Genomic DNA, 17,464 nt, shown 5'->3' with positions numbered 1-17,464 from the left:
GTACCTCAGAACGCTTAAAAGAGCTGTAGCTAATCAACTATGTCACAACCACGGCAGTTACATTAGCATCGTACTGTACGTGCCATGTGTTATATGGTTCTGCTCGGTGGTTCATACTAAACGTATCCCACCAAGAGAAGGTCTATGACTTCACAGTATCATGGTGTAATCTAGCTCAGGAGAAGATATCTGTCCACGATGTAGGTAGGGCAAGAGCTTCAGGCTAGTTTCATAATCAACCTGATCACTCCTATCTGATGTGTCTGCAACTCAGAGCCTAAAATTCTGACCTTGCACTTCCATCTCATATTGTCTTCACTGAGAGTAATGCTCACTCAGTAACTCCCAGTGAACAACTCAAGCCTTAACACCTGATTGTAGGATATGAAAAGTATTGATTTTTTTTTTTAAACACAGGCAGTGTTGTTCATTAAAAATATATATATATATATATATAAATAAGGGGAAATAAAAGCCTGAAATCACGGATAATGTTTCTTGGCCATGGGAAGAAAGAAGAAAGGGACAGTAAAATAAATAGAGATATGTACACACACTGTTCAGATGTGGTTGTGAAGATTATGGGAGTTTTCTCTTGAAGTGTTTTGCAGATGGGAAGTTCCCAGAAGGCCAACGGGAGAGGTCTGAATGCCCTTCAAACTTGTTATACACTATTTTCAGGCTGATACTCAATTGTATTTTGGCTAATTTCGTTAGTACAGACTTCAGCTGTAGATGCCACATCACAAGGCTACACTAATTCTTTCTCCCTCCCCTTGTGTCTTAATAAGAAACGTAGAATTGCCAAGCTCAAGTGCTTGATTCTTAATAGGCACTCTGTATTATTTTTAAGAGTTTATTATTTTTATATTCTTAAATTTCCACACTGTATTTTTATAATTTTATTTTGGTTCCCCTCTCTCTCTTTTTATTTTTCTTTAAACCACTGCACCAGAATGTGTTTTGACCATCTTCCAAACTGAAACACGTACAAAAATTTCTGAAGCATTCCAATAATTGTAAACTGGGCTGTGCTGCCCAGGCAGGAACTCTGCTTCTCTCTCATTCTTTCTCTCCCTTAAACAAAAAGTATTTCCACTGAAAATAAAGAGAAAAAGGTCTTTTTGCAACATACAGAAGCAGTGAAATAGGACACTTCAGTTTCATATGAAACAGGCAACATGAAATTAGTCTGAATCTTAACAACCTACATTAGGAAAACTATAAAATATAGCATGGCAATTAAGTAAATTGTTACCTTTACTTCTAAAAAAGAAAATCTTCTCATTTTATTTTAGAATTGCCAGGCTTCTACCCTGCAAGCCTCAAGAAAACCAGACCCATCCTCTTCCAGATTATTATTATCATTATGATGATGATTATTATTATAATATTTACATAAAAGCTAAAGTATATAAGGGAAAATTATGTAGACAAAGTCCCTGGTTGTATGGAAAATGACAATGCAACCTATTATTTCCAGGATAAACCACCTCACAATCTAATTAACATGTTCTTGTAAATATTCTATACATAACTAAATAATAGGGCTTACTATTATTGTCTGGATCTTGCAAATGACACTGCAAAGAAAAAACAGATCCATTGATTCCCATGCACAGAGTCCAAGAGTCCACTCTATCAGTGTCTTTGCAAGATCAAGACCACAGAGAGACCCACAGCTGCTTAATTATATTCACCACCATACCATCAAATATGAAAACCGAAGGGATGCACAAAATCCATTTGATTATTACAATTGTTGCTCTCCCTTTGCTTTTCGTTCCTCTCCTTTTCCATTTCAGCCCAGAAATAGAGCCAGTTTCCCTTGGCTTACAATCAGCTTTGCCCTCTTGTTCTGTGCTTCTACTCTGTAGCTTGTCGATCCCAGGAGATACCGATATTTGTTAAAAAACAACCTGAACTTAAGAAGAAAACAGTAGAGCCAATTCTAGCTGTTTTAATTTTTCTAAAACCAGTGTCATGTCAAAATACACATTGTTAGTTAGATCTGAGTTGACAGTGACCCTATTTCAGAAAAAATCTCTTTGTAGCAAGATGCTAATCTCTTTCCACGTGCCATTTTAGCCTAAGCACAGCTTTGACTCAATATAATTCTGAAAGATAATGGTTATGTAAAAACCCACAAAAATGTGTTAATAATAAATAAGCCAAAAGGCATGGAAAACAAAAAGCCAAACACTGGATACAAGCAACAGAATTCACATTTTTTCCATAAAGATAATTTCAGTGCAAAAGCCTCTGTTCATAGGCATGCCAGTCTGTAAAATAAACCCAGGGTTGTGATTAAACAAACCACTTCTTTTCACGTGAAGTTATGAACAATGCAATTTTACGTATTTCTGGTGGAGAAACACAATATCTGCTCTGTGAGATACTCAGCGTAAAATGTGCTATTCCTCTTACTGACTTTACTGCTAAATAAAGGGGACAGCAAAGAGTTAAAGTCTGCTCTCTGCAGAAGCCTTTGTTGCTTGAGTAGAGTGAAGCTTTTTGCGTCCTCTTGCATAGGGGTCAAACGAATCCACAATACTTGATTCATAGTGCAGCGTGGATCTGAAGAACAGAGGTCAGACAAGTTGAATTTCCTGCAATTTGCACAACCTAGCCTGTTAACCCTGGGCTCATACCAATATTTAGCAACCCAAATCCCAAAAGATCTCTGTGTTGGGGATACACTGATAATGCACTGTACCGTGTCAAAGATGCATTGCTGTTTAGTTTTTTCTGCAATTCGTATCATGATTTTGCTGAGCTTGAGGATGACACAGTCATCAATTCAATTTCTGTTATTTCTCCCTTAAAATAAAGATCACTGTGCACACTCTTAGGTGGGCCAGAAGCTCTTCTAGCACTGCAAGGGACATGACTGTATAGCCTTCCACCTAAAACCAGCACGTCTGGTATAGCAGAAGCACATTTGTATGTCCTACTAGATAAGCATTCTTACTGATCAGACATTTGCAATGGGAAAGATTAACAGAAAGCACCATGTGAAAGCACTTTTCATCCCTTTGCATATGACCAGAGAAAACTACTTAACTTAGATGTGAAGGGTGAACTACTGAAGGTTCTCGAGATATTAATTATCACAAGGACATCACCTCACTTGAGAACTGCCCAGCTTCTATTTTCTTATTCCGTTCCTCAGACCAAAACTAATTCTTCCACAGAGCCATGAAAACATTTACTTTCCTGGTGATGAGCAAGGATTCACCCATCTAATACTCAGGTTAAAGTTAGTCCAAAACCAGCCACCTGGATGTATCTCAAATCAATAAAAGTATAAGCAGAGCATGCACCAGAATGGATTTGCATTCCCTCAAGGGGCTGGCTGGTAATCTTGCCAGTTATTATTCATACAGTATCATAATAGAAACAGTGCTTTTCAAATAAATGGAAATTGATTGTTCCCTGCCTAACAAGCCTCCAGCCTAAAAGCACGATTCCACAGCTCCTTGAACGGGTGACATGCACTAGTGAATCTTACCTAACGTTGATGTTACAGAACCAGATCCTAAATTATACACCTTGGAGGTCATAGATTATAACAACAGACTATTATTAAGCTGGTTATCATATACTCATGCTGTTAACTAGTTCATTTTTTAAATTTTAGTATAGGAAAATGTAAACACAGTGTCCAAGCAAATTAAAAACTAACATCAAGATGTACAGTATATGTAAAACTGAGCCTACCTCACAGGTTTTCATTTTTATTCTACAAATCTGGGGAAGAGATGCAGGATACCTGGTTTGGCAAAGCTGTAATTCTGGGAGTTGCTACCTTGTACTAGGACAACTGAGTTATCATTAAAAAAAAACACGAAAAAAATTTGGAGATGCAATCTGAAATATCTAGATAAAGTTGAATATTCATGGACTAGATATCTAGTTGGAGCAGTGTCTGAGGTCCGGACACTGCCAAGCATTTAGGTACCTGATTTCTCTGTGAAGGCAAAGATTACATTCCTCTAAAAATTTGGGCTTTGATTCCTTTAAGGGAAAGAGCTTACTGCACAGAAAGTTTCTGCAGTTTCTCAAAAATTTTGAAATTTTGGATTCATCTAATCTCTGAAATTTGCTCTACAACTGAATTGCATGGCATTTTTAAATATAGTTCATCTAGTTTGCCTGATATAATTATGGAGCTCAACTATCTCCAGTGAAATGTTATAATGTAACTCTTTTATTCAATAAGAAAATAGACAGTAGACGCATGTAATCATAAAAAGATCGAGCAGGCTCATTTCCTGAAGTTTATTTCCTTTTTGTAACAAATATTTACTGTCAAATGTTTATTACTTTTACATTTGAATTTTTTTAATACTTTATTGAATTAAAAATACCACATTACTATTGGCTAAAAGAGGAGACAGCTGTATTTGCCAATAATTTCTACAGCTAATGCCAATGACTAGTGCCAATTTTTTTTTGTTCATATTTTTGTAGACAGCTTTGAGACTTACAATACAAGCATTCTGCAGCAGAGGCATGAGAAACACAAAGGTGAAAAAAACACAAACTTCGAAGGTTTAAAATTTAAAGCTGATCATTTCCTTTAAAGAATTTAATTTCATTGCCTTCAAATGCCACTTCACAGTAGCATAACAGGATGTAAATATTTACTTAAATTAATGGTGTGCGACATAATTGACCCAAAGCTTCACAGTGTGAACGCTAACTTTTGACACATATCTGTAACAGAAAAATAGTTCTAAGTAAGTAATTGCAAATTGCTTTTAATCTGCTGAAGTTCTACAAGGCTTTTCATTAGAAAGTACTAAAGTCCTCACAAAATACACTCTTCTTTGGGAGATGCTGAAGCAGTGATGGAGGAAAAGAGCACAGTTTTCACTGTGTTCTAAAGATGTCAAATAATAAGACTGGTGAAAAATCTTGGGAGACAAAAACACCTGCTCTCTGTATCTTACAGAGAAGAACAGTGCCTGTTGGCTTACTATTCTGGCAAGCAACTTGTCCCTGAAGCGATTCCAGACTGGACATGCAATTTCTGCATGAGAAATGCTGACCACCTACCACTAGGCTGACATTCTCATTAGGCACCGGACTATCCAGAATGTTTTTTATCACAACAAGGGAAATAGCAAATATCTATTCCAACAGCAGTCAAGCTGGGTGACACCCACACAAGTGGAAGAACTTGAATCATCCTGGGTAGATCTGGGGTTTTCTTTACAGACCTATATTCTAATACTTTGCTTCCAGTACAGTAGTCCTGGTGGTCTGCATTTTCTTGATGGAGCTGGAAAATACAGCCTACCCAGATTCTTTTCTTTTTGTTTTACATTAGCTAGTTTCCAAATCCAAAATAAATAAAACAGCAAATGTGAAACTAAGAGCATGTTCCCAGGACTTGCATGTGTTCAACAGTTTTATTAATTTGGCACTTAGAAACCTCAGTTATCATTGATTATTATTTTCTTTGTTAACACCGATTTAAGATTCCAAGATTGTTCAGAATGGGAACAAGTGACAATAAAAACACAAAGAGCTAGTTAATGACAGCAAGAAACCTGGCTGCTCCATGCCTGTCTATATAGGACAGAATGCTGCCAGCTGGTGCTGGTGACAGGACACAGTGCTTCATGACTTTCTTCTGGATATCTCCAAGGCCACACTAGAAGTAAGCATTTCTCCAGTCCCTATCTAAAGCGGGATGCAGGAAAGCTCTGGTCAGGATGAAGACATCTAATTATGAGCAAGACCTTAGGAAAAGTGTAGCTGTCTAAATTCCAGAGGACAGGTCAGCCAGCCTCATCTCAAATATGACCTACTTCTAGAGACACCAAAAATCAATGTTTTCACTTTGCCAACCAACCATGTGGCATAGGCCATTTTGCAGCCAAATCCTGACTATACATCATGTTGCTTAGCAAACACACAGTAAGTGGCCTAACTCTGCACAAATCTCTAAATTGGCTTCATCAAACAAGAAGTCATTAATATTTCCTTGGCAGAGTCAGCTCCTAAGAACACTGTAGCAGTCTGAAGGTGATGTCTACTGAAAGATCCAGACAGTCATCTAAGCTGACTGTGGAAGTAGGCAAGCACTCTTGTGAGAAGACTTTCACCTCAGCTGAACTTCCAGCAAAACAATCTCTACTGAGTACTTCAGCAAAACAGTGTCAAAAGGCAACAAAGTACCAACAAAAGTTTTTCTGGGCCTGTTCTAGGAGATTAACAAGACTCAGTGCAGGGGAAGGAGGACGACTGCATAAGAATGTGCTGTTGACACGAAGGTCAATGGGAGTTTGACTACTGATTTTATATCAGCTGTCCCATTAGGTACAGAGTCCTTTTCTTCCCCAGTGCCTGACAGCTTTATTTTCACTTCCCACCTTGGTTCCAGGTCCACCCCACAACCTCTTACCTCCATATTCTTACAGAATGTAGCATTGGTCCCAAAAAGTATCTGGCACTGTTCATCGGCACTGTAGTGCATTCCAGGTAGCTTGTGAGGGAGCCGCACCGCGTATTGGCTTCGCGGGTCTGTTACCAGCAAACAGGTGCTGACCTTGGACCTGGGGAGTATAAGAATTAAATATGCCTTTAAGGGAAAGCGCCTTTGACCTGGAGTGTTACATCACTGCTGTAGAGAAGCTGTTGTCCTCTCTTTAACAGGGAATCTGATGACCTCATGTGAAACAGCCTTCTACCATGTCTCACCTGAATCCCCTTAGCTGAATTTTAAGCCCTTGACTTCTTTTCTTATCCATCACAGACATAAAGGAAAGATATTTCCCTTTACCTTCACAACACTCTTTTATGAATCGGAATATCAATTTGTCATCTCTCCTCTATCAGGGACCAGAGTGAGTTCAGAGGCAACTTCTTTTTCAACTTCATGCCTTTAATGTAACAGTAGATATCCTGTTTTCTTTCAGTATTTTCCTTTCTCTCCCACCTCTAATCCCCAGAGTGGGCAATTTTCCATGCTGAATCCACTTCTAGCAACAAAAGCACTGGCCACTGTGTCAGACACTTTGTCACAGAGCTGCACTGTAGGTTTAAGACCACAATTACTGAGTTCAGACAATTCAGTGCTTGCTGTAGTACATGAAAGTTAACAAGCAGCAGGACAGAAATCCTTCCTGAACTGCTGAATGTGATGAACTGAAATACGGATGCAGTGGGAAAGAAGTTTATAGTAAAGTGTTTAAGACCAATACTAACTGAGGAGTTAGAAAACACACCAGAATCACCTCCAGGTAAAGTAAAGTTGCCACAAAATAAAAGCTATTTATTAACAAGAATGACAGTAAAAGCCACAGCACAAAGCTGGCAGCATCCTTCAGCACAGATTTTTTCAGGCCATCTGCACATAGATTTCTGTCATTGCAAACATGAAGGGTATTTTTTGTAAAATGAAGGTGATCTGGGATTGTTTTTAAGAAGCTATCAGTACATTGACAGCTGCACATAATTCTTCTGCCTCTCTGCAAACCTGTTCCAAAGTGGCTCCTGTAATGGAGACAGATTCAAAGTTTCACACGCTAATGACACATGCACACACTTTTTTAAGGAAAATTATTTAGACTTTCACTTTCATACAACACATTGGATTCTTGCCTGATAGGATTTTTGATAATCAGTACAATCCTTACTTTAGGAAGTTTTCAAGGTCATCGCGGCTGCATGAAGACCAGGAAAGGTCACTTGGGTTCCTGCCCTTCACCCATTCTCCAGACATAATATGAGACCTCCCTGCACAGGGTTGATGATCATCATCATGGCTCATTCCCATGCTGTTTGATTAAAACAAAACAAGACAAAAAAAGCTATCAAGTTATGATGTGGGTTTCTCATTTCCCATTGGACTTAGTAATGACACCCTTAGCAATTAAAAAGACAAAACCAGGCTGTACATATAACACAGAATCATTCACTTACTGTTCCGGGCAGTTTATTTTCAGGAACAAAATATAGGTTCCTTTCATTTATCCCACTGACTTAATTTCACAAATGTTTTAGCATTTGTGTTTGAAACATTTAAATGTGCTTCTTATGGAAGCTTTCCTACCAGGAAATATAACTGTTAAAGGGTTCATGAGAAGTGAACCTGGAGAAGTGATGTAGCACAGCCGAAGGATATCTGCTAGAATATGAAAGCTAATATTTATTGAAAATTTTGTACTGCTTTCCCAAATATGGTTATTTATATAAGGATATGGTCCTTATAATCATACTGAGAGAACAGTCACCAAATTGATAACAGAGATGGGCCGATTTTGTTGTGTCAGTGTGAATTTGGAACAACTCTACTGCTAGGAAAAACATTTCTCAAAATTTGTTGTATTGTACAATCTCTCTCTCATCTTAACTTTGAAGCTGATCCTACTCTCAGCAGTGGGTTGGATCAGGTGACCTCCGGTGGCCCTTCCAACCTAGACTAGTCTATGGCTCTGTAACAGCAATGCTGAGATAGGAGCCTGAGGCAGAATCAAGCCCTCATTTCTGCAAGCACTGTCCAAACAAGCACTGAGACTGTCCCATGCCACTCTCAGCAAGAACAGAATGTGACCTGCTCAGCAAAAAAACCCATCTAAACAAACAGCAGGTTGTGTAGTATAAACATACATGGAGGAATTCAAACACATTCAGTGAGGATTTCAAAAAACGTTCAGAAATAGAAAAGTATTACTTTAACCTCCATTCAACTTCCCACTCAGGACCTTCCTATCATTAGTGGAGTCTGCCATCGGGCTGCTACAGTAAATCACTATTCAGGATAAAACTCTGTTGCCACTATATGAAGGCAAGACTCCTCTGCTGGAGGTAAACCCTTGTGAACACCCTTCATGGTGGCAAAGAAGGGATAAATCATGTGACCAGGTTCACCTGCTACATCAGTGAAAAGTCAGAAGACCTTGACTGGCAGTCATACACATGGCCCCACCATACCATGCTGCCTGGCAGCAAAAGTGAGTTAAGGGTTTTCCATCCTACGTTGAAATTATCATTAAAACCATATTTAAAAATCATATGGAATAATAACATTTTGAAACATTAACATTCTTTCAATTCCAACATGAAAACGGAAAATGGCTTTCAGACAAAAGGTGCCTGGTATGGCCAGTGTCGCTTTCTAGCAAAATATCAGTCACCAGTTTTGGAGCTGAAAGCACAGATTAATAGGAATTAACTAGGTCTCCAGCTGGCTGGACTAAGCAAGCCAGGAGCAGTCCCTTTAAATATGGTGTTGGACTCTTTAATCCATGCTGTTTCTCTACAAATAAGAGGCTCCTGTTTGCTTTCTGACTATGCTCTTGGCTTTGCTTCTCTCCTGTTTCGGGACTCAACTGTTCAAAACCTAAACACGACATACATTTCTAGTTGCAATGAACCAAAACCAGCTTCAGCAGTTTGATAATTACGGCTTAGATTAAACCACCATCTATGCTATTTTTAGCTTAAAGTGAAGATTATATGGTGGAGTCTATTATTTTAGGTTTATCTCCAGGGACATTATTATTTCTAGCAAAACTACATTTAACGTAATTTTTAGACTCAGAAGTTCATAGTTATTCTTGTTTTTAAACCTTTGCGGGTTTTGAACACAGCAGAAACATTAACATCAAGCACATTTTGTTTGATGCACGCAGGAATAATTTAACAGTCTATTAGTAACTCTAACTTCAAAACAGTAAAGAGTGAAATTCCTGCTCCACTGAAGTGAATGGGAGTTTTGCCACTGACTTCAATGGAGCCTGGATTTCACTCCAAATATTTTACCCATGTTGTTTCTACACACAGAGAAAACTTCACATGCTAGGAAGAAAGTTCCAGCAGTATTCCTCCAATGCAAATAAGCCCATCTAAAGTTCTCATTCCTAAAAGTTAGGAAAGGAAGAGCTATGTACCATGAAGCAAGGTATGTAAGCTTGCTGGAAATCTTCCAGAGGAAAGTTTGCCCAGAAATGCCAGTTTAGAAGGCTTGTGGGCATGCAACAATCATGTTAACTTTTCTAATGGAAACAAGGCAGGTTTCCAAGGTTTCTTTCAGCTTGCCTGCCCTGTGACTGCCACAATGCTAAGAATCAAAGTTGGGTCCTTTGGGTTTCTGCTCTGTCAGGGCTTCTATGAGATGGGACTTGGCAGCCCTCCCATTCTGGCAGCTTCCTGAACAGCCTCCTGGTCGGCACTTCAGCTGTTCCACTTAAGAAGGGTGAAAACAAACCATCTTCCTGAGTTTCCAAGTGTTTTAGGCTCCCTGATTTTATCTCTTCCAGAAAAGGCTAGTGTTTGGTCCAGAGCTGTTCATTAAGAAATGCTTTAGCTTTCTGATTAATGTCATTTATTCTTTGTTAAATTTGTTGAAAGTGGGTTTTTTTGTTGGCAAACAAGGGCAATGTTACTAATTAGTACATTCCTGCCTTTACCTTTATTTTAAACCTGACCTAATGAAAGATATCTGCCTAGGAGAAATGCTGAGGCTAACATTCATTACTTAGCTTTGACTTTGCAGGGGTGTTTGAGGCATGTAGAATGTATTCTTTATAAAGACAGTCAGAACTCACATCTCAGAGTTATTTACAGGCTTCTTCCAAAATCCATTCAATTCTTACATGTGTGAAAACTGACACCTTTTGGAATCATTCCTGATTTCTTAGCAGAAATTCTTTTAAAAAGTTAAGCATAAAGGAATTGAGCCTGAGCTATTGGTATAAAGCAAAGGAGCTCTGCTAAGTCAAAAGAACTATACCGGTTTATATTAGCTTGGGATCTGGCCTCAAGGTACATAGGCAACCTCTACTGGCCTCTCTGTGATGAGTTTCTGGTAGAATGAAACCAGTAACACCTTTGGAGCCTGTTTTAATTGGCAGTGCAGAACTTTCCCCAGCATCTACTTTACCTTACAATGACTCACTTGAGGAAAGGATTAAATAACCTGCAGGACTAAGGCATACCCTAGCATGCTAACACAGTCTTTTCTGAAGTTCAAGGGTCTCCAGCTACATCAAAGGGATCAGTTTTTCCTAAACACATAGTAAATGTAATGCCATGCTGATTCTTTTCACTAATGAATAGTCCCCGTCCTTTTAACAGAAATAAATCGGATAGAGCATTATGTGTTTGTACTAAACAGCAGTGCAAGTGCTGATTCAGTATTTTTCATTTTCTTTGTGATCATCTAATCTTACCTGCTATTCAGGAGTTCACATGGAATTAGAAGCAGATAATCAGTCCCTTGAAATATTTTGCCTTAGGAAGGAGTTCTATTCTTACAAGAACAGATCTTGAAAAAAGAGCCCGTAAGAATGGCTTTTAGATTAGAAGTAGGAATGTCAAAATGGCACTATGTTACTGTAGGTAGTTAGGGCTTGGCAGCCGGAAGATGTCGCGCTGTACAGAAATATAGAGCCCCTCTCCAGATAGCCAATAGCGTTTAGCTTATGATGTAAGCAGACGGAAGTGACGTTGTAAACCCAAGCTATATAATGCCACGCCACTTATCAATAAACACCATTTGCCATCCGTCACGTTGGTGTCTGTGAGCTGATGGCCCGAGCGGCCTGGGGTTGGTCGCCGTGCCGTTCCTGAACCAGGTTGCCACGCCTCCGAAGGCAACACGTTACCCTGCAAATCCACTGCCCCCTGTGCTCTCCGAATCATAACTGTCCATTTTATTAGGAGCAACAAACACATGCTCCGTGTTACCCTTTACACTGCAAAGCCAGCAGAGCCATTACAGATGAGTAAGGCTCGATTTCCCTTTACGCTGTTACTACCACAGTCACTAGCTCCATTCTAAACAGGGTAAATTTCAGCCTTCAGTTCATCACATTCTCCTCCTGAAGACAGTGAGATTCCACAAAGGCAAGTAAGAACAGCTTAAGATTGTCAGCTCTTAAACTCCTTTCATTCTATGTTTATTCAGAGTAAGCACAATGGGACACTGGTTTCACACTCCAGCTTCTTTTCTAAAATAAATAATGCATTGGTTATCAGTCAAAGACACTAAGGCATCACCAAAAGAGTCCTGCAGCATATTCATTGTTGCTTATCATACATGAGTCCAGAAACAAGCTGCCTGACCAGTTTGATTTCTGACTGTTAACATAATCACAGCAAGACAAATTTTATGAGGATTCACAGGGAGGCAGCAACAACAGATCTCTTTGATGCTGTTTTTTGTAGAATGGAACTTTAAAGTAGCATTGATATGAATAAAAAGTAGTATGCAGTCTCTCAAAGCCCTGGCCTCTCTGAAGTCTGTGCTCCTTTCCAGGACACTATTCTCCGTCAGAGTCTATGCAGCAATCAGAACTGGGTAAGGATGCCAGAATTACACTCTGGGCCTGAGCTGGCCAGTTTCTTGTGTAACCCTTTTTAGCATTTTTTGCTAAATTATGCAATTAAGAGCAATTTGTTTTCCCAAGCAATGCTAAATAAATGCACTTGCTTTGTTTGTTTCAGTCATTAGTGGAGCTTCTCCCCTAGACAGTTAATGCAACTAAACTACTCTGTTTATCCTTGGTGCGTTTTCCAGTGTTTCCTGTTATTCTTTAAAAGCCCGAGCCAACGTGCACCAAAGCCTGTGGAAAGGCTCCTACTGCCTTCAGTGCACTGTGCATTGCACCTCCAAGTTCTCAAGGTCATGTACACAAATCTTCATAGAACCACTGATGATTCTCAACAGGTTTCCTATTAAAAGCCCCAAATCCAAGTTAAAGGATAGTGCCAAGGGCTGAGGGAAACTGATTTAGGAGATGCTTTAAATTTTTTCAATAGCTGCAACTTTGTGGCTGGTAATAGACCACTTGAGAAATCCTCAGAATTATTATCACCTACTCCCGCTCTGATGAGGAGAAATTATGAAGTAGGGGCAAGAGGCAAGTTTGATGGAAAATACCATCAGCAGTAAAAGAAGAGCTTTTCTTCAGAAAAAGGCAGAAAGAGGGTAGCAAGTGTAAGAAAGAATTATGAAGAAGGAAAGCCTGAAAAAAACACACCCAGAAGTGGAAACACCATGAGCTGCTACAATCCCTCCGTTTCAAATAAACCCTTCAGCCGGCTGTTATTAGGAGTTTCTCCGTAACATCCCTGTGAAAGCCAAACCATTCCATTTGTCTGCAAATAATTCAGGGTGAGTCAGATGCTGGTTTACTTTAGAAACAAGTGACAGTGAGGACTAGCAATGCTACCCAAGGCAACCTGGCTGTCACCCCAGCTGCCTATTAAACTTCTGCATGACACACAATTGATTGCTCTCCACACAACTGGCACTAACCTCAAAGACACCATTTCTCCAAAGGACAGTGAGGCTGTCCAGCTACCAAGAAGGAAATGATGACAGTGGTCTGTCTCTCACTTCTACAGAGAAGGACATCAAAGGGAGACCCTTTCTCTTCCTGAAGAACCAACCCACAAATGGCTGCAACTGTGGAAGCCCAGCAAGACTTTAAAAAGGATGAGCTCCTTTAGGGCCACTTGCCTGCAGAACAACGTGGACTCAAAGAACTGAGCAAAGGGCACTACAGTAATGTCACAAAAACAGAGGGGGACAGGAGAAGGTAGCAGTATCTCTTGCTCCAAGTGTAAAGCTCAGCGGGGCCACTAAGGTTTTTACATTCCTGACTGATCTTTGTTTGCTGGAAAACATGTTTTTTCTACCTGTGTTTGTAACAGATGCCTTAGCTTGCAGCTGTTCTCTAAAAGGCTTTGTTTCTGCAAGGCAACAGTGAATTGCTAAGAGCTATACACAGTACCAGGAATTGCATTTTCACAGTAGCATATGAAAACAGTCATTCCTTGTGACCTAGCTTGCCATGACTCACCCAGAGGTAATCTAGTATGAACTGCAAAGCCAGGATTTAGCACAAGATCTCTTTCTAAACCCCACTGGAGAAATATAAATGCAAAGAGATGGCGGACTGGGCAACATCCTTGCATAGAGTGAGAGGGAAGGAAGAAGGGGAGCTGTAATTTATCTGCTCTGGCACTTCAGTGTGGGCAGGATGACAGTACCCCATGGAAAGCCTGCTATTTAGACATGCTGTGGGCACAAACGTCATCTGTTTATCCATATGAAGGACATAACTGAAGGACAAAATTTCTCCCCCTTCCCACTTCCTATTGGGTCTCAATGAATGGTTGAGAAGGGAGTCCTGTCTCTATAGTTCATCCAATCTCAATCACAGAGGAAGATGCTGGTGTGGAAGGAGGTTATACAGGGTGCATGGCTGACAGCTGAGAACATTAAACATGGCCATTAAACTCAAATCACTATAGGTCACTAAGCAGAGAACATACATCAACAGTTCTCAGCAGCTACTGTCTTGGGCTGGATTTGAACCAGCAACTTAGAAGCGGGAGACAGTATATCACACAATCAAGCCTGTGAGCCGTCCAGTCCCAAATCGAGTTCAATGTTAGGAATTTTTATTAACATTTGAAATTGAAGCTGCATCACTGGAAAGATGCCTACTTCTGAACTGGTTCAACATGTTTAACATTTCAATATAAAATGCTGATATCTTGCAAGTTACGAGGTTTCCAACTAGTTGAGAATAAAGGCATAACGGAGGCAGAAGTTAAATGGGGTTGCTCATTAGAGCTGGAAATTTAATAGGAGCTGCAGTGCAAAATGAGGACAGTAAGTTTAAGAGTGATTTAGGAAGGTGATGCATTTGCAAAGCAACCGAAGAGAGGCAGAGACAGCCAGAAGGGTCGGAAGGCAGTCCAAGTGAGGCTTGGATGGAGGGCAAACTAACAAATGCTGAGGAAACACTGAGGTGAGCTGAGCTGGGGAGGAGGCAACGAAACAGCTTGCGTAACATTCTTACAAAAACAAGGGTCACTAAGACTGTTCGCTTAATGGAAAACAGGCTTTTTCACCTTGCGCTTTTCAAACATGTAAATGCAGTTGCTTAAATATAACTTGACTCTTTCAGAAGCTGTCAGGAGGTACTTTGGGAAGCTGTGATGAAGACAGGGAGAAGACCCTATTTAAAGCATTTGAAGAAAAAAAAGATGGTCATTGTGTACATAACATTATCCAGAACAGGGGTGTTCAGGATGGGTGCTGAAGTATTGTTGTTTTTTTTATCAGGAGAGATGACATTTAAAGGGAGCCATGACTACTGGACTCTTGTTTTCATAACCAAGTTTATGTCACTCTCCAATAATGAAGTAACCAGATATTTTATATGGTTATCTACTCATCAAACAGCCACGAAGTCAACAACAGCGAGTGAGAACACATGAACGCCTATGGTGAATAACAGTGTGGAAAGCTGTGGTTTATTCAGCTGCATGACAGATCCAGCTCTTTATGATATGGTTTTCATTTAAAAAGAATTAGTTCTTTTGCCATGGAATCTGGAAGGAAGCAAGTATGAGTTTGTGCCGCAAGGGACAGATAGCACACGTGAGAGACTGGCATGGCGAGAATAGGCAGTGTGGCCTTTTACTCACTCAAACATTTCGTCTAAAAGCTTGCTGCTCGCGTGATCCTAGATACCTGTAACAGAGCTGGCTAAACCCCACTGACATCACAGAATCATAGACTCTTTTAGGTTGGAAAAGACCTTTAAGATCATTGAGTCCAACTGTTTAACCCAGCACTGCCAAGTCCACCATTAAACCATGTCCTTAAACACCGCATCTACACATCTTTTAAATACCTCCAGGGACAGTGACTCAACTGCCTCCCTGAGCAGCCTGTTCCAATGCTTGACAACGCTTTCGGTGAAGAATTTTTTCCTAATATCCAATTTAAATCTCCCCTGGCGCAACTTGAAGTCATTTCCTCTTTTTTCTGTTACTTGGGAGAAGAGACCAACACTAACCTCACTACAACCTCCTTTCAGGTACTGTGACAGTCCTTTTATATGACTTGATCAAAGCTGGGCCAAGGCCATGAAGAGCAGGGTGAATCATCTTACGATCTTCTCCCCAGCAATAATATCCCATGCTCACACTATTGACTACTTTTTCCAGCAGACATTTCCTCATGTGATTCTCTTTCCCAAATCCTTGCCTCTTTTGCAGAGTGGCTGATTCACAGCAGAGCAGGCATTGCTTGACATACTGCAAGATATTTAGTAAGATGAAAGAAGCCAGGTGCGATGCAACCAAACATGATGGTCTGTCTCCACTGTATCTAATTTGTAGGATGTGGTCCCAGGATAGCAACCTTTTCTGGAAACAGCTTCAGTGTTTCTGGTAAGAATCAGCAGGTCCTGAGACTGCAAGGGGAGTGGTGTACCTTGTGGCAGAAAAAGGAGTGCTCCACCAAATACAAAGTCCTAGAAAAATCTAAACATGATCAATATATGTACAAATAAACTTTGCAGAAACTCTGCAATGAAGAGGTAGCATTACCTCAGGAAAACACCCTTCCTCCTTCTGACCTTAATGCTCACACCTTTCCAAGTCCCATGTAGTATCTAATGCAAATATTTAAACATGAGAGCTGTCAACCTCTAGCTCCAGCAATACACATTCAGATTCAGAAAGGACTGGGATTACACAGCATAGTGTAAACTATTCAGTACCAACTCAGCACCGGCGGGGTCCTGTCCTGTTTAGAATCCTAACTAAGTTACAACGCTCAGTTATCAGGGATGAGTGTGTAATGGCTGCAACAGCCCACCCCCCCACTGCACAAGGACTCAAAAGTGGCCACAGCAGTCCACTCATTGTGCTGATGCAGCAGGGGCTCACCTGAGCCTACACGGGCAATGGAGATTTGGGAAAGGCTCATGCAATGAATCCAGTTACATGACTACTGCCCAACATCACATGGGAATGACTGTCCAGGACTAAAAATGCTCTTTCTCTGCCCTCACACCCTCCCAAAGGATCAGGAGCTCAGCACAGTTATGCTTATGGTAACAATTTCACTATCTTTCGTGATCAGAGCACACAATGGCTTCCATTCCAGCCTTTGTTTTTTTGGCTCTGTGGGCCTCAACATCACACAAATGTAGATTCCTGGCCCCTTCGCATCCCTAGAGCACTACCCTATCTCCACATCATCCAACCAGATGCTCAGCACTTCTAAACCCTTTCACATGCTTTGATACATGCCAGCAACAACGCAGAGACAACAGGTTTCTGACACAGCAGTATTGGTAAGAGTGAAGGCTTGCTTTAACAGTCCAATCCCTGTGGAAAAGGTGAACACAGATATATCAAAAACCACTCATTGTAAAACATGCATCAGTGACCCTTTACAGGGAATCACTTCTCTCAAGCTATCAATGAAGAGACACTGGCTGCCTGTCATGGTCACAGCTGAGCTATGACCCTAAAGCAAGAATAAAGTTACCTGAGGGCCAAAGGGTAACGTCTCCACAAAAATGTATGCACTAAGCTGTCTCCTTGCCCTCCAGAAGATTTCATCCACTTCTTGGACATAAAAAATGCTCTCTCTTGCTTCAGTCTGGTTTCAGAAAACAGAGAATTGTTGCAG

The 17,464-nt window shown here is 40.4% G+C and overlaps 1 protein-coding gene across 1 annotated transcript in view; it reads right to left on the bottom strand.

Annotated features, from left to right (window-relative positions):
* The window catches only part of ADAMTS17 (ADAM metallopeptidase with thrombospondin type 1 motif 17), a 191,470-nt gene that overhangs the window by 87,618 nt on the left and 86,388 nt on the right, over positions 1-17,464 (bottom strand). The window contains exons 9-10 of the mRNA XM_037396065.1: positions 7,650-7,790; positions 6,416-6,566 (exon numbers count right to left, since the gene is read on the bottom strand). Coding sequence (XP_037251962.1) covers positions 6,416-6,566; positions 7,650-7,790 — 292 coding nt within the window. The remainder of the gene's footprint in view (positions 1-6,415; positions 6,567-7,649; positions 7,791-17,464) is intronic.

This window comes from Falco rusticolus, chromosome 7 (assembly GCF_015220075.1).
Source record: "Falco rusticolus isolate bFalRus1 chromosome 7, bFalRus1.pri, whole genome shotgun sequence".
Lineage (NCBI taxonomy): Eukaryota > Metazoa > Chordata > Aves > Falconiformes > Falconidae > Falco > Falco rusticolus.
This window is presented reverse-complemented; position numbering and strand designations above follow the sequence as displayed.